This window comes from Argiope bruennichi, chromosome 6 (genome assembly GCF_947563725.1).
Source record: "Argiope bruennichi chromosome 6, qqArgBrue1.1, whole genome shotgun sequence".
In the NCBI taxonomy this organism is placed as follows: Eukaryota; Metazoa; Arthropoda; class Arachnida; order Araneae; family Araneidae; genus Argiope; species Argiope bruennichi.
In genome coordinates this window covers 135859874-135878500 of record NC_079156.1, presented here as the reverse complement: position 1 = coordinate 135878500, position 18627 = coordinate 135859874, and the positions used below count along the sequence as shown (strand labels likewise).

At 27.9% G+C, this 18627-nt stretch overlaps 1 protein-coding gene across 2 annotated transcripts in view; it reads right to left on the bottom strand.

Moving 5' to 3' along the window:
* Nucleotides 1–5863: 5863 nt before the first annotated feature.
* The window catches only part of LOC129972636 (protein scribble homolog), a 72035-nt gene continuing 59271 nt past the window's right edge, over nt 5864–18627 (bottom strand). For both annotated transcript variants that reach the window (XM_056086846.1, XM_056086847.1), the window contains exons 27-39: nt 17671–17787; nt 17063–17125; nt 16726–16929; nt 15875–15931; nt 15443–15532; nt 15256–15354; nt 14817–14954; nt 14111–14273; nt 13215–13356; nt 10500–10661; nt 8322–8428; nt 8176–8233; nt 5864–7603 (exon numbers count right to left, since the gene is read on the bottom strand). In XM_056086846.1, coding sequence (XP_055942821.1) covers nt 8202–8233; nt 8322–8428; nt 10500–10661; nt 13215–13356; nt 14111–14273; nt 14817–14954; nt 15256–15354; nt 15443–15532; nt 15875–15931; nt 16726–16929; nt 17063–17125; nt 17671–17787 — 1374 coding nt within the window. In that variant the 3' untranslated portion in view covers nt 5864–7603; nt 8176–8201. The remainder of the gene's footprint in view (nt 7604–8175; nt 8234–8321; nt 8429–10499; nt 10662–13214; nt 13357–14110; nt 14274–14816; nt 14955–15255; nt 15355–15442; nt 15533–15874; nt 15932–16725; nt 16930–17062; nt 17126–17670; nt 17788–18627) is intronic.

Here is an 18627-nt window from a genome sequence, read left to right as displayed (position 1 = left end):
TGTGGTTTAAAATGCGTAGAACGAGATATCTTACATTAGAAGAAGCTTTGGAAAAAATTTTCGAACAAAATTCCGATGACGAAGATACAGACGAGACCGATATTGTATGATAAAAATATAATGCAGAAATATAAAACAGAATTTGCACTTGGCAGATAATACTGCAATTGATATCAACGATAAATTATATAAAGTAAGACCGTATTTAAATTTATTAAATACAAAATTTCAACAATTTGGTGCTTTTTCCCATGATTTGTGTATAGATGAACAGATGATTCCGTACAGAGGTAAACATTCTGCAAAAATGTTTTTAAAAGAAAAACATATAAGGTTTGGTTATAAATCCTGGCCTTTAGCTTCTTCAGGTGGTTATGTGTTCAAATTTGACATTTATACAAGTAAATCAGTTGGATCCAACTCATCAGAATAAGAAGAATTTGGCCTTGGTGGGAGAGAAGTTTTAAATTAACTCAATTTGATTGAAACTCCCATAAATCATACCATCTACTTTGACAATTTCTTCACCTCATGTGCTCTACTCTCCAAGCTAAAATTTCTAAATTTTAATACCATGGGAGCTATTAGAGAAAATCGCCTGGATAAATGTCCGCTAGAAGACGTAAAGAGCATTAAAAAAAAAAAGAAAAAGGAAAGGTTATGATTTTCAATATGAAGAAAACAAAAAGATACTTGTTGTTCGGTGGAACGACAACTTTGTTGTGACAATAGGGTCAACGTTTGGAAAAATTGAACCACTAAAAAATGTTTCTCGATATTCTAAAAATCAGAAGAAGAAAATATTAGTAGTCCAACCTCACTGCATTGTGAAATATAATTAGAGAATGGGTGGTGTAGATTTGTGTGACAATTTTGTTTCCAATTACAGAATTAGGGTCCGTGGCAAAAAATGGTGGTGGCCGATATTTTCAAATTTCATCGATGTTGCACTAACAAATGCTTGAAGAATATCAAGATTTTCTGAAGAAGGAAGTAAAAAGTCACTGTTGGGTTTTAGATGAGAGGTTGTGCTTTATCTGTTACCCTTGCCCTCATCTGCCCTTGGATTGTGAGATAAATAAGAAAAGATCAGCTACAGGACGTCCGAGCAAATTCAGCCTTACAAAACCAATATCCGAAGGACATTTTATTGTTAAGTCTACAGACAGTAGAAGACTACGTTGCAAGTATTGCCACAGCCAAACTATTTATCGCTGCAATGTTTGTGAAGTTGCTTTAAACAACACAATTGTAGTGAAGCTTATCATACTTGATATTTGTATCACCTTATTCTTACATAATAAGTTTGTCACCTACATTTATTTGTTAGTTTTTAATAAATTAAAATTTTCAAAGAAGTGTTTTGACTATTTTACACCCTTTAATAAGCTCACAAAAGTTTCTAGTTTTTAATACGTGAATAAAATGCGTCGTAGTGCTCGGTGATAACGATCAACATTCGTGCTTCTTTTCCGCTGACGTTGCGCCAACACAACACCCTATATTTTTAAATGTAAGTGCAATTTCCTTATTTTTACATTAAATTACTATTATAAGTGGTCAAAATAATAACTTGTACTGTTTGCATCGAAAACAAATAATGATTTTGAGTTTTGGCGTTTAATGGGTTAAATGTCAACATCTCCCTGTTTCATCTTTCCTTTCACCCCTATTTTGGCGAATTAAATCCGTCGTAACGCATGTGCAAAAACGCGGAATGTTTTAGAATCCGTTGGCAAACAATATTCAAGATGAAAAATTCTTAACCAAACCACTGAGAATGGAAATCTGTAGATATTGAGAAAGGGACTCAAATTGCGACCTTCACGAATTACCCAAGACGTCCTAGCATTCCATTCTTGACATTTCCCTATACGAGCGAATTTAACATCCGAAGGGATTGGCTAAATAAATTTTTTACTAAATCTGTGCGAATACTCTGCAGGATAATCCGTACGCCCTATGGCCACCAAATACATTTTGATGGGTGAAAAAAAAAAATGCATTTCAAAGCAATTCTTTTTTTAAACCTCAATTAAAAAATGACGTGGAATTTTGACGTTTTTTCTACGATAACTCACGTAAATATTATTATTATACAAAAATGATTTTTATATCACTTTAAAATATTTTTTCTGTTCACTTTTCAATTATATATTATTTTAATTTTGCAAAGAAATATAAATCATTTTCATTGTTTCTTAAAATATTTAATCATGTGTTTTTTTATTTTTGCCCATTGTAGAAAGTAAAGGAAGAAAAATCATGCAAGAAAGGAAGAAAAATTATCTGAACAGTTTATATGGTAAATTACATTATTGTAAAAAACAGCCATTCCATTTGAAACTGATCACTCGGGCAGTCCCGTTTAGAAAAATGTCACGGAACTGAATATCTCCGGACAGTTCATGAACGCAGAACAAGTACAGAGCTATTTAAACAGCGCAGCTTTCATGTTTGTCACATTTGAAGCTTAGCGGAATAATTTAAAAAATAGCGGATATTTTTTGTAAAAGAAATTCTTATGTGCAAACTAGAGAGAATTCTAATTTTACTCGAGTCGCAATTGTCCAAACAAAACAGAACGCAACTGATGAAAGCTTTGTTATTAGATTAGTCTCATATGCAGGTAAAATAAGGGGGTTGAATTTTGTCCCGGTTTTAAAGCAACACTAGGGATAGTTTGAGACAGAACTGTGGTGGTATGGATTGATTCTTCCACTTCAAGAGAAAATTCAATCCATACCACCACAGAGCTTCAAGAAACAGTACGGCATTTTTAAGAAGAACAAGAGTAGATTTATTTTATATAAAAAGAACGAAACAAACAAAAAGAGAAAGCAGCCCTTTCGAGCTGTGAAAGAAACATTAAATTCTTGCCAGTCAGATCACATAGTGCGTAGTGAAATAGAAGTACCTACGGACCTCGTCATTTTGAAAACCGCGGTCAGATGACGAAGACGACACTGGAGTTGACACCCATCGCTAAATTTCCACACCACGTTTGGAAGACGTTTGGCTCCGATGGATTTAACGTGCACTAGACCTGCTTACACGATCTTTCTTCGATGGAGTTGGGTCTCGAACCTGAAACCCTCGGGCTCCGAAACCGAGATCTTACCGCCAGGCCACATAAGGGATTTGGAAACCAATTTTCAATCTTTGACTTCTAAATTATTACAGCTATCAAAATATTGATTTATTCGTAATGATGAAGTGATTATTTGCAGAATTTGAACCGGTCCTTTGTCTTAATTGTAAGGTAGTTATGGGAAAATTAAAATTTTAAACTCTTTGAGCCTGGCCAGTTTGTCAATGAACTCGAATATCTTCCCTACGGATAAGAATTGATCTTGATCACAAGTTAATATGGGCAAAGTGAAACGAATAACATATGCATACAATAAAACTCCATTTATTACACACTTCGTCACAATTCTACTTAATTCGTAACTACTGTGATGATGAAGTATTTGTTTACACTTTTTTCTCCCTTCCTAAATTGTGCAAATTTTCTGTCTCATTATTTTATTTTTTGTACATATTTTAGTGTATTATCACTCGTGATAGATCCATAAAAAGTTCTTTAATTGAAAAATATGTATTTCTTTATGTTGTCAAAAATCTTTAGTGTACTTTTGTAAATACTAATATTTTCTACCCAGTGGAAAGAAAAAAACTTCGAATGGAAATTCAGAAGAACCAGTCACTTACAGGAAATCAGCAAGTCTAGCTGGACTATCTTTAAATATTCTATACATTGCTCTTAGAACAACATCTTTCCATTAAGTAGATTTATGTTCATATTGAAATGTTCAATGGATTATGTGCCATCCACAAGTACCTAGATTTTAAATTTTACAGTCCTTACTGCACAAAAGTTCTCCTTTGACATATTTTAAAAAATTTAAATTTACATTTGGTCCATCTATGCTAATTTCTAAAAGTATGTCCACACTTGATGTAATTTCTTTAGAATTCTCAAACAATTCATTAGAAGTGGTATCCTTAAAAATATTTAATTCCAATATCTTGTGGAGAATCCACTGTTTTTTTTTCAAACCAATATCTTATAATAAGATCCATTTGGTATCTTTTTGAAATGTGGTTGATTCAAAGCTTCGACAAAGCACATTATAAATTTTTAAAAAGATTTCTTTAGAGATTGTTAAAAAAATAAAACTATAAAGTATGATATTCTTATATGAAAGAAAGTAAATTTTTTTGGCTACTTCTCTATCAAGTGAACATACATGAAAATATTTCCTGTCATTGAATGCATTAAAAAACGAATGTGAGATAACGAGTTTTAACACCCATAAAATTTCAACTTTAAATGATTGTTCTCGAGCTGAAAAGGACGAAATCGGCTTTATTTTCGGACTTGGCATATCTTCTATTGTATTCCTTTTAGACACAAAGTCTAAAATCAATTATGGCTTTTTTGAACTGGTACACAATTTTATATGTTTTCTTCTTTTGGTATGACTAATATGAGCCTGTTTTCCCATATTACTTCAGCTTAATATAAATCGTATCATCGTAATATCATATAAATCGAGCAGTATGTAGCAAACAGATTTTGCGGAACTTCTCTGAACCATTCGACAAAGTCAGGATTCATATTTTTATCCGTTCAACTTGTATTAAATGCAGATTTTGAGCAGCTCATTATTTAAAAAAAAAAATTCTCTGATGTACTCCGAATAAGCTCAAAATTTCTCAGATAATAAACAAACCATTAAATAAACTCATGTTGAGTGACTAAATATCACCGATATGCATCCACAGATTGAATGTTGCTATTCCTGCCAGAGAAATGTATTCTAATTTCTCATGCAGTTACAGAAGTCTCGCACATTCTCAATGGTTGCAATTCGGAAATCTCATTGAAAGATAACAGCTGTCGCTGAAATCGAAACTGATCTATACAGGAAAAAAGGGGTGTTTCTGCGATTATACAACTTTTCCATTATGGCAACAAACTCTTATTCTTGTAAAATTCAGAGATCAGCATTTTTCAGATGAAATAAATAAATAATAATAGGGAGCTTAAATTTCCTGTATTTTCTAGGTTTTTATGCAAGCTTTCAAATTTCCCTGCATTTGAGATAATTTTTAAATTTCCGGTATTCTCCCTGTGCCGTGGTAAACCAGATTAATAACATATATAACGAACATACTTGATTCAAAATGTTGTATTCAATATTCAGAGATTATAAACACTAAGAATGATAATTAAAGCTTATTTTAATTAAATTTCAAACAGTATGCACATTAATCATATAAAATTAAAGATGTATAATAAGTACTCAAGCCACAAAATAAAATTGATCCCCCCAACTTTGATGATGTTTAATGCTAAAATTCAATTATTGTTTAGAACTAATAATAAATAGCACTATCACACACCACTGCTATCTAAAAAATAAAAACTTTTAAATGCATATGCATTAGTAATATTAAATTAATTTATATCATATATTAAAAAGTAATTAAATATATACAATTAAAAATTATATATGGCTTGGGATCACAACAGAAAAATTTTTTTTTGTAGAAATTTTTCAAAGTTATATCATGAGAAGAACTGCAATGCGAAGTATCCCTTTCAAGAATTAACCTAAAATAAACCATCAAACTCATTACTACAAAAATTTACTATTGCAAAGAAAAAATGTTAAAAAGTATTTTAATTTTGTGCTTCTTGGTTATTTTGTAATTTATTTATCTATGGATAATTGACTGACTGAAGATTGAAAGCAATAAAAGGAAAATTACATTATGGATTCTGACAGACAATGAAAATTAAGTAAATTAGTATTTATATATTAGTAACTTTCATAAATATTAGAACACAATCAAAATCATAAATATTAGTTTATTCCCATTCCATATAATATACAAAATAAAATACATTTGTTTAAAACTTTTAAATGTACATGAAGAAAATGGAATTTTTAAAGCACAATTTTAAAATTCCAAACATTTAGAATATATATTTTTTTAATTGTCCTAGGTTACAACCATTTCACAAGACTGCAACATTTTGGTTGTAAACTTGAGTTAAATACATATGAATAAAAGCAGAACTGTGAATGTGACCAAATGAAGTTCCATATAATACACAAGAATATGAAATCTTATGTTTATTTATTTGCACTTTCTGATGCTAGTTTATAAAATTTTCTATTTACAAAAATTAACAGTATGCCACAGGTATACTTACAACTTAGCATATAATTTATTTATTTTTTAGACTTAACACATATAAGAAGCAATTATTATCTTCTAATCACACACCAGGTGATTACTTCTTAAGTTTATTCTACAGAAACATCTAGGAATTTAATAATTAAAATCCAATGATTAACAATTGTTTAGAAACAGTGACACTCAATATATATAAATTAACTTAAATAATTCATTAAAATTTGTAAAACACACAATAATACTATTACCAAAATGACTAAAAAATGCAATCATGTATTATAAAAAACAATTGATCATTGATAAAAAAAATTTAGTTCATAAAATTGATTTAAAAGAAGGTTAAGAAAGTAAATAAATAAATGATAGTTAAAAAATAATTTTCAAATTTTAATTTTTTTAAGTTTTACTTCATTCCAGTTTCAAAGAATGTATAAAATGGAATGAATTCAATGTAGAAAATTCTTAAAATAATAATACTTTAAGAAAATTACAACACAAAAAAATCAGAAAATACATTATTAAAAGCCTAAAAACTTGCTGAATTCTCACTTCAAATATTATTCAATACAAAGCCTATTACATCTGAATAGCAGCAAAATACTAAGATGTAAAGAATTAAATTGTAATGCGGATTAATTAGTCAAGATAAATGCCAGACTGTGATTTATGGTGGTATTTTTCAATCAAATTTTTTATTATTAAGGTGCTGATTATTTTACAAGATTATTATCAAAAACTATTATTATTATTATTTTAATTTGGCACAGTAAAAAAAATTACTAAAGTAATCTCAAAAACTTCTTATCTCGATATAATTAAAAAAATTTCGATACAAAAATTTAAAAATATATTATTAGAGCCATTTTGTCTCAAACAAAATATTATTTAACTGAAATGCTTTAATAATAAGAAAAAAAAAATATCCTTAACTATATTTTGCAAATAAAACAATCAATATACAATCTCGTGCTGGTTGTTTCATTTTATTGGGGGAAAATTGGTATATTTAATTTACTGTTAGCCTTTTCATGCTAAGTGAAAAAAAACCCTTCCCCCTCAAAAAAATATTACACTATCTTCTCCATGAAGTTGTACACAAAATAAAGAAGAGTATTTTATATTATTGATCCCCGAGCAAAAAACAACCCTACAAATTGTTAGAATATAAATAAACGGGTTTTCCAGGCTATAAAATAAATGGTTAATAGATGAAGTGAAACATTTTGGCTAAATTCGGCATCAACCGATTCTCATTCCTCCAACCGAACTTGGTAAGGGTCCACTGTACAAGCTAAGGCACAAGAACAGGACAGGCTATCTTTTATGTCTTGTTCATTTTCTCAAACGATGGATATCATGCGATAGTCAACTTAAGCATTACGCATAAGACCTGCAAAAAAAACAAGAATTTTATAAAATCGAAATAAAAGAACGAAATCAGTCATCACTTAGAATGAATTCCTCACAATACTATGCTTAATTACTATGCATATATATATTTTTAAAATATAAAGCAATTTTTCAGACAGCAAAACACAATTATTCAGTGACATCACCAATGAATTTCTGAGATTTCATTTTCAGGTAAAGCAGGTAAATTAAAAAAGTAAAATTATTTTAAATAACAAATGCATTTAAAAAATTTCCCAATAGAGGTAATACAAATTATTGTGAAAAAAGAGCAACCAATTTTTAGAAAATTACGATCAAGCATATGAAATGAACAAGTAAGTTACTCAGAAGATTCTTTTAGTTCTACATTATACACATTTTAAAATGTAAGTACAAACTGAAAATTCATATAAAATTTCTAATTATTTGCAATTTTATACACAGTTTTAAAAATGACCAGTTTATTGTTAAAAAAAAAAACTTCAAGTCAACTATATCTAAACTATTTAAATATTGTTTGTTACATAATTTGTTTAAAATTAACATATTTTTGAAAGCAAGAAAACCTACTTGGATTCACTGGATTAAATGTTCTGTCAAGTGAGCTTTGTACTATGATTAAGCTCGCCTGAAAAACAAGCATACGAGTTAAAACAACAACAAATTAAATGAACATAAATGTTACTAAAAATACTACAAATGAATAGTTGAATTACCTTCCAAATGCCCATCAACCTCTTCTGCTGATTCAGATCTGGCAAGTTCTTGAGCTTTCATAATGACCATTTGAGCTCGAACTGCATCCTCTTCCAAGGATTTCAGTCTAGAATTAAAACACAAGGTTTTAAACTTGCAAAGAAGTTTCTAAATTTATATTTAAAAATATTATGTTATATAATCTTAAATATAAATTATCATTTATAAAATTTTCCAAGCACAGTATATTCAATTTCAAATCTTATACTTTTCCCACAAACAACTACTCACACATTAAAAAAAAAAAAAAGCTTATGTGCAGAAAATGCTAGATACTTAAGAAATCATCCAAGAATGATGTCATAAAGCATCCTTCAATAAAAAACGTTATTCTGCCTTGGTTTGAAATGGTTGGATACATGAAGTTCCAAAGTGCAATATTATAAATGGTTCACCAGCACATACACTAGAATTTAATATAGAAATTCAATTTATAGTTTACACATAATTTTTTTTGGGGGGGTAGAGATAATTTTAGTGATGTTTTGGTCTACACAGTTCAGTTGAATGGAGATAAAATATATCAAACTGCATAAAAATTACAAATCAATTGTTGTTGGTTTAGCTAGCTAGAACAGGCTCTTTACTGCACTGTCAGATAAGGAAGGGACGGAAAATCAAAACAAAGCCTTTCATGTTTAAATAAAATCATATGGTCCGAGAGTAAAAGTTATTGGCATTAGAAGAGCCCATAGAATCAGCATGTTCAGATAGCTTAAACAAGTCAGTAATAAATACAAAGAAATGCAAATGTGATAAATATTTTTAATATGTCCTAATTAAATTAAAGAAAAACTTGCATTTAAGGGAGCAAGAGGGTCAAAAATTCAAAAGTAAAAACACACACCTTATTCTACAACTATTGCTTGACAATTTCAAGTGGTCATTATGATGACTGATTTTCAGAATAAAGTGAATTCCCCTGAAAACGGCCAATTTCAAAATTAAGATAAAATTTGATAAAAAAAAATCTTTCTCTGTGGCAACTGGTTTGTAGAGATATTAAATGGTGTTCACAAGCATAAGGGTGTGTTGCATGGATCCTTGGTTCATGTGAACACGCATAATAACTGATATAGCTTCAAATCTAATTTTTTCCGCTTCTTTTTGAAAATTGTCCATTATAATACAATTTAATAACATAGAACATTTTTAGAATATAATCTTTTTCAATCCATGAGTTCGAACAGATAACAAAATTCTTATAGGCCTTATTCAATAATATATATTTTTTATAGGTTGATTTTTCAAAAAATAAAGCTAATATCAATATAATATTTATACCAAGTAAGGAAGAATATTGTATCCTTCCATTTCGAAGTTTTAGTGTCTAATGTAAAGATTAACCACTAAGTAAGTTAATTTAAATTTTTGCTAGCTTAAAAGATATATTTTGAAATTATATATATATATATATATATATATATATATATATATATATATATATATATATATATATATATATATATATATCAGATTTTGTTACTAAAAAATATGTTATTACAAACATACATTTTTTTAGACTAGCATTTAAAAAAAAAAAAAATACACATAAGAAATTATATTAATGCATGCGATACATACTAACAATCTTACCTCTGTGCAAATTGAATTTTTGTACTATATTGTACCTTTGACCCCATGATGTGATAACAATAATATAATAATGAATAAACAAATAACAATAATATAGTAATGAAAATTAATAAATAAAACACTAAATCAGTTTTAAAAAACGAAACTGGAATATTGGGGATAATTATGCATAATAATGCAAAATTTCTCTCAAGTGAAGGTCACATGAGAACTGGAATTGGTCTTTGCAAACTATACTTTTTTTAAACAATGTCAATACATCTTTAAGAAGTCTTTTATAGAATACCAATTTGTTTCTAAATTAAAAAGATCATTTGTTTATAAATGATATCAATAACTACATATGTGAAAATTTCCATGATTGTTTAACATTAAAGCAATAGCAAAAGCAGGTTTCAGAAAATGAAGCAAAATAATTATTTTATAGTAATAAGATAATTATTCATTAATTTGTCATTAAAAGGAATTCATAAATTTTTTTTTCCAATTTGTATTTTTATACGATAAATGTAAAAAGTCAAATTTTACAGACTGAGAGTTACCTGGCTTGTCTCCAAGCAGCTCGTTTTGCGGCATGCAATGCCCTTTGTTGAGCAGGAGTGAGATTCTCTTCAGGAAGGTCATTTTGATTCAACATTTCTTTAAGTCTTCGCTCAGCTTTTGCTGTTCGAACAGGAATTCTGCTAATTTGTTCTGTAGATTGACTAAAGAAACAAAACATTTTTAAGGGGGGGAAAAAAAAAAGATAAAATAGCAGTTTTATGCAATAAATATTAATGCAAATCAAGATAAATCAGTTTATCAATTCCTCTGCTGTACAAACTTACATTTATCAGATTTTTGATAAAAACATTTTATTTTTTGTCAATGTATGTAGACTAATTTTATCTTAAAAAATAAGCACTTTATAAGTATTTCTTAGGCACCTTTATTGAGAATAAGAGCCAATGTTAATGTTATATTTTTTATTAAATTGGGTTGTTGCTCAAATCTAAAGGGGGATGGGGTCCTTGTATTTTCTCTGCGTGTATGTGCAATATAAGAGGAAATGCACAAACAGCACTTATGTGCTAGTTATAATGGAATAACAGTACGCCATAATATTAATGAGTGGAAAAAGGAAGAAATAATATAACAATACTTATAATAATAAAGAACGTTTATATTTACATAAAGAAAAAATATATCCTTATTTTATGTGTAGAATTTAGCAAGGCAATATTTACATATTAAGAGAGGGGGGATATTAATCACCTCTCATGCTCAAATTAACCCACAAAATAAAATTTTTACAATCTTGATACAAGCCATTTAAAGATTACTTAACAAAAAAACATTATGAAGCAAGATTACTTTTTTTATTTTTGTCTATTGATATATACAGGAAGCAATTTTTACAACTTCTGCAAATTTTCCAATTATCAGTTAATTAGCTCCAATAGTATTCAAGTAGCTTGTAATCAGTATTCCAATATGAGTATTTTTTTCTCTGCCGTAGATTTTTAGAATCATCAAAATCTATCAAGAATAAACTATCTGTTTTTGCTCCTTTGATTATGCTTCATTTGACAAAAAATTTTCATTAATTATTTAACAAGAATGGATCAAAAAGGCACCATTAGTTAGATGTCTGAAATTTTTTAAGGAAATAGCTAAAGAATATTTGCAGTAAATATGAGAGAAAAAGATAAATTTAGCCTTCTTTAAAATTTTCAAACACTTCTTGAGCAATGGTATACCTTAAAAATATCAAATTCCAATTTCTTGTGGAAAAAATCTATTGATTGATTCACACTAATATCTTACATTAAGAGCGATTTGACAAGTTTGTGAAATGCAATTGAAAGCTTGATCAAAGTATATTAAAAATTTCTTATTGTTTAAAAATCTAGAGAGATTGAAAAAAAAAAAAGTCCTAATCCATAGCAAATAAGGTAATATATTTTTATATAACCGACCAAACATACACTTTTTGGATAATCAATATCAATGAACATATATGAAAGTATGTCTTAATATATCATTGAATGCATTAAAGGATGAATATGAGCAACAAACTTCAATACTCATAAAAGTTCAGCTTTAAATGATTGCTCTTGAATAAAAAAATTTGAAACCAGTTTATTTTCTGATATAAAAATTTGATGCTTTCAGGTTTGAGACGTATCATTTTCGTCACTATTCCTTTTAGATAAAAAGTCAAGTACTATTCATTTCAGTATCTTGAGATGACCCCTTTTCGTCGATTCTATGTCACTAAGGGGCGAGACGTGGAAAAGATGTGCACATTTCTGGAATACAATTTATTGTTAAATGTAAACATCTACTCCTATTTTGGTGAATTAAAACCATCCAAAAGCACGGAAGGTTGTAGAATCCGTTGGCAAACAATATCAATGATGGCATTTTGAACTGATATATAGTTTTGTATATTACCCTCTAATGGCAAGATTAATAAGTAATACTTAAGCCATACTTAAATTTTCCATATTACATATTTATCGTTACCTTCTTACAAAATAACCAGAAAGAGTAGCAAATGATTTTGTGGCACTTCTCTAACCCATTAAATAGATATTTTTTATCTGTATAATTCACATTAAATACAGATTTTGAGCACCCATTAAAAAAAAAAGGCTCTAATTTACTCTGCATAAATACAAAATTGCACAAATAATAAATAAATGATTTACATAAACTCTTATGCAAGCTATTAAATACCACTGAAAGCTTCCAAAGATTAAATGCTATTATTCACGGCAGAGAAATTCATTATATTCTCTTGCAGCAATTTATGTTACTACTTGTACATTCTCACTAGCTGCAATTTGGAATCTCTCATGGGAAAAAACAACTGCCTTTCAAATCAAAATTGGGTTGATCTATATAGAAAAAAAAAAGCATAGCTATTAGAAAAAAGATGAGTTTTTTCAAATGGCAGTGCTATGTTTTTGAGGATATCAATTTTTTTTCTTCATGCAATGCTTAAAGAGATAGCATTTTTCATCTAAAAAATGCTGTATTTCCAGATTTCCACAAAAAATTTCAAAATTCCTAGCATTTCTACCATTTTTTAGATGATTTTTAAATTCCCCTAAGTTTTCTGGCACCATGATTCTAAGCACATAAATACTGACAAAGAAAAACAGTCTACTGTCAATATTTCCCTCTTCCATAAAGAATTATTCATTGTTATGGAACATAATCAAATTTTTGAGGAGAAATATTCAAAAGAATAATATATTTAATGTAATTACCTGGAATGAGAGAGGGAATCATCAATAAAGTTAAGATTTTTTACATCAAACAGATTTGCATTGTTAATAATTTCATCAAATTCTTCTTCAAGAGAATGATAACCTTTCAACTCTTCCTCTGTCATGGAGGCAAGTTTTCTTTCTGAAATAAGTAAATACATCAATGTATGAAGTAAATTATACAAAGTAGTAAAAGTTAAATGAGTATTTGAACCTTATAGCCCCAACCGCTTCATGATTTTATTACTAGCAACTGAGATACAAAGTCAAGACAGTTACATTATGCATAATGATGCTTGATGTAATCTGAAAATCATTAAATAAATCATCAGCCATTATAAGACGCAAGTACCATCGAATGATATTTTCTGTTTAAGCAATGAATTATTTTGTGGAATGCATGCCACTGTGAGGCATATTCTGGTGATAGATATACTGATTCAAAACATAAACAGCAAGAACCAATATTACTTTTTTCAGTTGTTTGTAAATGTAATAACCAGATATTGGGATAAAAACTAAGTTTCAAAATTCATGGGAATTGCTATTTTGAATATACAGATTAATTTTTCAAGTTAAGTTTTACAGTTAAAATGACTGCAGAAATCTTTAGCTATAATCAACGATGGCTCAAGTGTATTATTATTATTATTATTATGCCTAGTTCAACTCTCTGAGTTTGTATTAAAAAATAATTACTATATTTGAACATAATTGAACTGCAAACAATAATAACAAATATTCTGTGTAATAAAATTCAGTATTTTAGAAAATAGTCCCTTCCTATAACTTAATACTGTAGAGACACATATTATGCCATTAACCAATAAAGTGAAGGGTGTAAACTCATCACCAACTTCAGGTTTGAACACATTTATGATTCAAGTGTATTATACCTTCTTCTTCCTTCATTCTTTCTAACTCCACTGGTGAGAAATAGCTGAACTGCTTTGTGTCCCCTATTACAGCACCATCAGCAGGTTTGGTCACAAGCTCAAAGCGGCGTTTCTTTTCACTGAATGTTAACTGCTCAGGATCATCTACTGGTGGGATGAATGCCTGGAAATAATATAGAATGTAATCTATATACATTAAAAATCTATCTGTAATCTACATATATTAAAAAAAAAAAAGTTTCTTTCTTCGATGTTTTTACTCACTTCCACAGAAAAAAGTAAAATTGTACAAAGGGGAAAAAAATTCTGCCTAAAATCATGCAACAAAATTTTACAAGCATCTAATAAAGATTTCCTTTAAGTTCAGTACAGATGATTTCTGAAGTTTATTGATTAATTCCTAGACTTGAAAATATTAATGTACTGCAAACAAAAAATTAATTTTTAAAATTACATTTTCAGTAATCCCAATTTCATTTTCTATTCTTCTTCTGAATTTTGAAATATTAATACAAAGCAATAAATTATTGCTTATAGGTATTATAATTTGCAAACAAAAAACATTTTCAGAGAATAATAATTTTAATTTTTCACAGAGCAGTACAAGAAAACAAAAATGAATAATAGAGTGATCGTCATTTTTAGTGTACATCTTTTAACATTTAATAATTCATATATACTTCACACACAAAAAAGTAAGATTTACCTTAGACATTTTTGGAAGAACTGGTTTAGCACCTGGTAATTTAGATCTTCCAATTGGATCTACCATTGATTCATCAGTACTTGATGTTAAATTGGAATTTTCTGCACTGAAGTGGATTGGTGAAGGCATCTCTCGCATCTAATTTTATTAAAATCCGAAATTTTCAAAATGATAGAAAAATGTATAAACAAAACTAAAAGCAATCAAATATTTCAAATAAGGGAAAAAAAAGTGTATCAAATTAATTAGTACAAGTAAATCATTTCTATGTAATTATAGTGAAGACTACAAATAAATTTAAAATTAATATCACAAGCAATCTTTATTTAAAAAATATTCCTTCATATAAACTAATTGCATTTGTTTGTACAATTAAAGAGAGATTTTTAATACTGAAATATATATAGATAAATATTAAATATAATTAAGTTTTCTTTACCTCTGTTTTGTTTGAAATTTGAAAGTCCTGCCTGTTTGGTGTACTATACATAATTTCATTACCGCATTCTTCAATGTCATCTCCAAATATTTTGTTACCCTAAGAGGGGAGAAAAAGTGTTAAGAAAATATCATACATTTAAGAACAGGAATAAATATCAGAATATAAAGCATTAGCAAATATATACCTCAACGGAAATGACTTTGAATTCAACATTTCTATCAGTCATGAGTGGACCTTCTAAATGGAGATTATCGGTTTTCTCACGAAGTTGCTCCTATACATGATTAATTTAAATTAATATGGCAGTTTAATTTCTAATAAAAATATTCTACATTTGTAATGTAAACAGATTTCTGAAGTCATTCATAAATAAGCATTTTTACATAAATGTTATTCTGCTTCTTAGATAAATACAAATTAATTTATATGATTCACTATTCTTGCATTTTAAACTTTTATGCATATAAAATGCATTAATTACTAATATATATATATATATATTTTTCAAAGTCAAGAATCAATAGTTATTTTAAAGAATTAACAACCAAAGTACTTTTCAGTATCTTGAAAATTTATGCAATAATATATGAAGGAATTAATAGCATTTCCTTTATACCATTTTTTCCATATCTTCTTTTTCCCACTCAGCTGTTTCTTTCATTACTTCGTGCTCCTACAAAAAGAAAATTTTATGCAAAACTCATTTTTGTATACTCACATTTCAAACATATCTCTATTTCTTAACTACCTTTATTCCAGCAGAATTATATGCAAATAATAGATGTAATTACTAATTTAACAGTAACCACTAGCGAATTCAACAGCAAAATTGAAGTGTCAAATAATATATTATATATATATATATATATATATATATATATATATATATATATATATATATATATATATATAGAGAGAGAGAGAGAGAGAGAGAGATGACAAATTTGTGCAAATATCTTTTATTAAATTACAATATTAAACTTTTCCAAAAATAAGAAAATTCATATTTACCGATACATTTTTTTTATATATTAAAAAAAACAAAAAACTATCAATTTAAAATCTTTAGTTTAAATTTATAGGATCAAAGCAATATATCAGCTGGGAGGAAAGAAAATTTATTAAGGACATTTTAAAAACATACTTGTAATAGCATTTTAAAAAGTAACTTCGTATAATTCTAATTAATTTGTTTTTTAATCTTTAAAATTCATTATAATAAACTATGAAATTTTGTCATCGATTTTTTTTCCTTTATTCAATATCAAATGTTATAACACATATGGAGTAAAAATTTAATTGATTAACAAACAGTTATATTTCATATTCTAAAAGCTGTCTATTGATGTCAAGAACACATTAGTATAAATCTGGAAAATTGACTACAAAATTATATCTTTACAAACATGAATCAGGTCAAGTAAATTCAAAGTGAGTAAAAAATGCAACAAATTAGAATAAACTAACCTGTCTGATAACATTCATCATCTCGTCATCTTTATCAATTGAAGATGATGAGTGTGAAGGCTTTATTTGTACAGACGGTTCATTTGTTTCAACAAGAGAGATGTTATATCCATCACACACTATCAGACGAACAGAATCGCATGCTGTACGCAAGGCAGTAATGGCCTCTTGATATGTGGCACCAAGTAAAGAAGTTTCATTTACCTGACAAAAGCTTTCATTTACTTCATTTTCAAAAAAACCCAAATGAAAATGGTGATTGATTATCTATAGGATTGCAGAAAAATTAAACAACAGAATTTAAAGTTTGTTTTATTGCATAAATGCAAAATCGTACCTCCACTATCCGCATGCCAGGCTGTAAACGTCCATCTGAACCAGCAGCGCCATCACTATTAACCTTAACAAAATTTAAAAAAATAAAAAAATATTTGAGATCCATTAGTTTTATTATTATACAAGAATTATACGCAAGGAATAACATGAGCTTAGTTTGATGCAAGATTTCAGCTATTTTATAATAAAGCAAATACTCTATAATTTAAATGAAAATGTATACTTTATATTTATATTCTATCCAATTCATAAAAAAAAAAACCCTTTATTTCTTTATCAAGATGTGAAATATACAACCTTTATTTCAACAAGAATACTAAAAATAAGATAACTAGATAATTTACTTTAGCATTAAAAATAAGCATGACGGAGGAATTTTAATTTTTGCCTGAATAAAAATATCAAGTTTATAGTTGGTTATTCAATAAAACATCTTATGTTCGCAAGTTTCAAATTTACATTGCAGTAAGAAAAACACAAAAATGGTTTTAATGATTTAAAAAAAAAAAAAAACGCATGCATTACTTATATCAAACTTAAAAACTACATAAAGAAATAAGATAAATTTTGCATAAAATCAGAATAAATGCTTCAATAAATTTTGTTTACCCAAGAGATAAAGATACCCTCATCTTCTTTATCATGCGGATTACCAGGCTGACCTCCAACACCTCCTTTAATTCCCATTCCCAGTTTCTCAGTAGGATGTTTGGTGATAATTATTTCCTGTACAAAGTAGAAAGAAAGTCACTAAAAATGATCATCAAAGACAAATAAGCATACTAATTTTCAAGAACTATTACAAATGATCGGCTGGCAGTCATCTTTTTATACAGGATATCACCAAAATGTGGAGCAAGAGTTTATTTCCCTACATAACATAACTGAAGGTATACTTCCAATTACAGAATTTTATCAAAGGAAATAGGCATTTGTATGAAAACAATCTGGCTTTTATAAATGTTAATAATAAAATGTTCAAAAAATTAAAATTTTATACTATGGACTAAATTTACATTCAACTATGTACACATAGAATTTGACAAATCTCCAGATAAATTTGCAGAATTATGTTTATTTCTTAATTTAGAGAAAGCTTATGACAAATTTAGATGAAAACTTTCTTTTATTCACTGCAGAAAAAATGATATATGTGAATATTTGTCTAACAACACATCATTCAATCTTCATAATTTGAAAGAAATTCACTCATCACATATATTGCAATTCATTTTAAGAGTAGCAATAATTTCCATTTAATAATGAAATGATGATAAATTTGAGAAATTGATTATTTAAAGTATCCAGAAGAAACAGTGCAGAAATCCGAACAGAAAATAAAATTCTATCATAGTAAATGTGTGCATGAAATCAAACTTTCAAAAACATATTCCAGTAATGAGGAATGTCTAAAAATACTGACAATTTTTATATTTTATGGAACTGGAACTGCCCTAATATGTAAGTACTATTAAAACAAAGAAATTTTTAAAAAAATGTCAATAATGTACATTTTAAAAATTTTATAAAAACTTAATGTATTATCTGATCACTTTTAATATATTT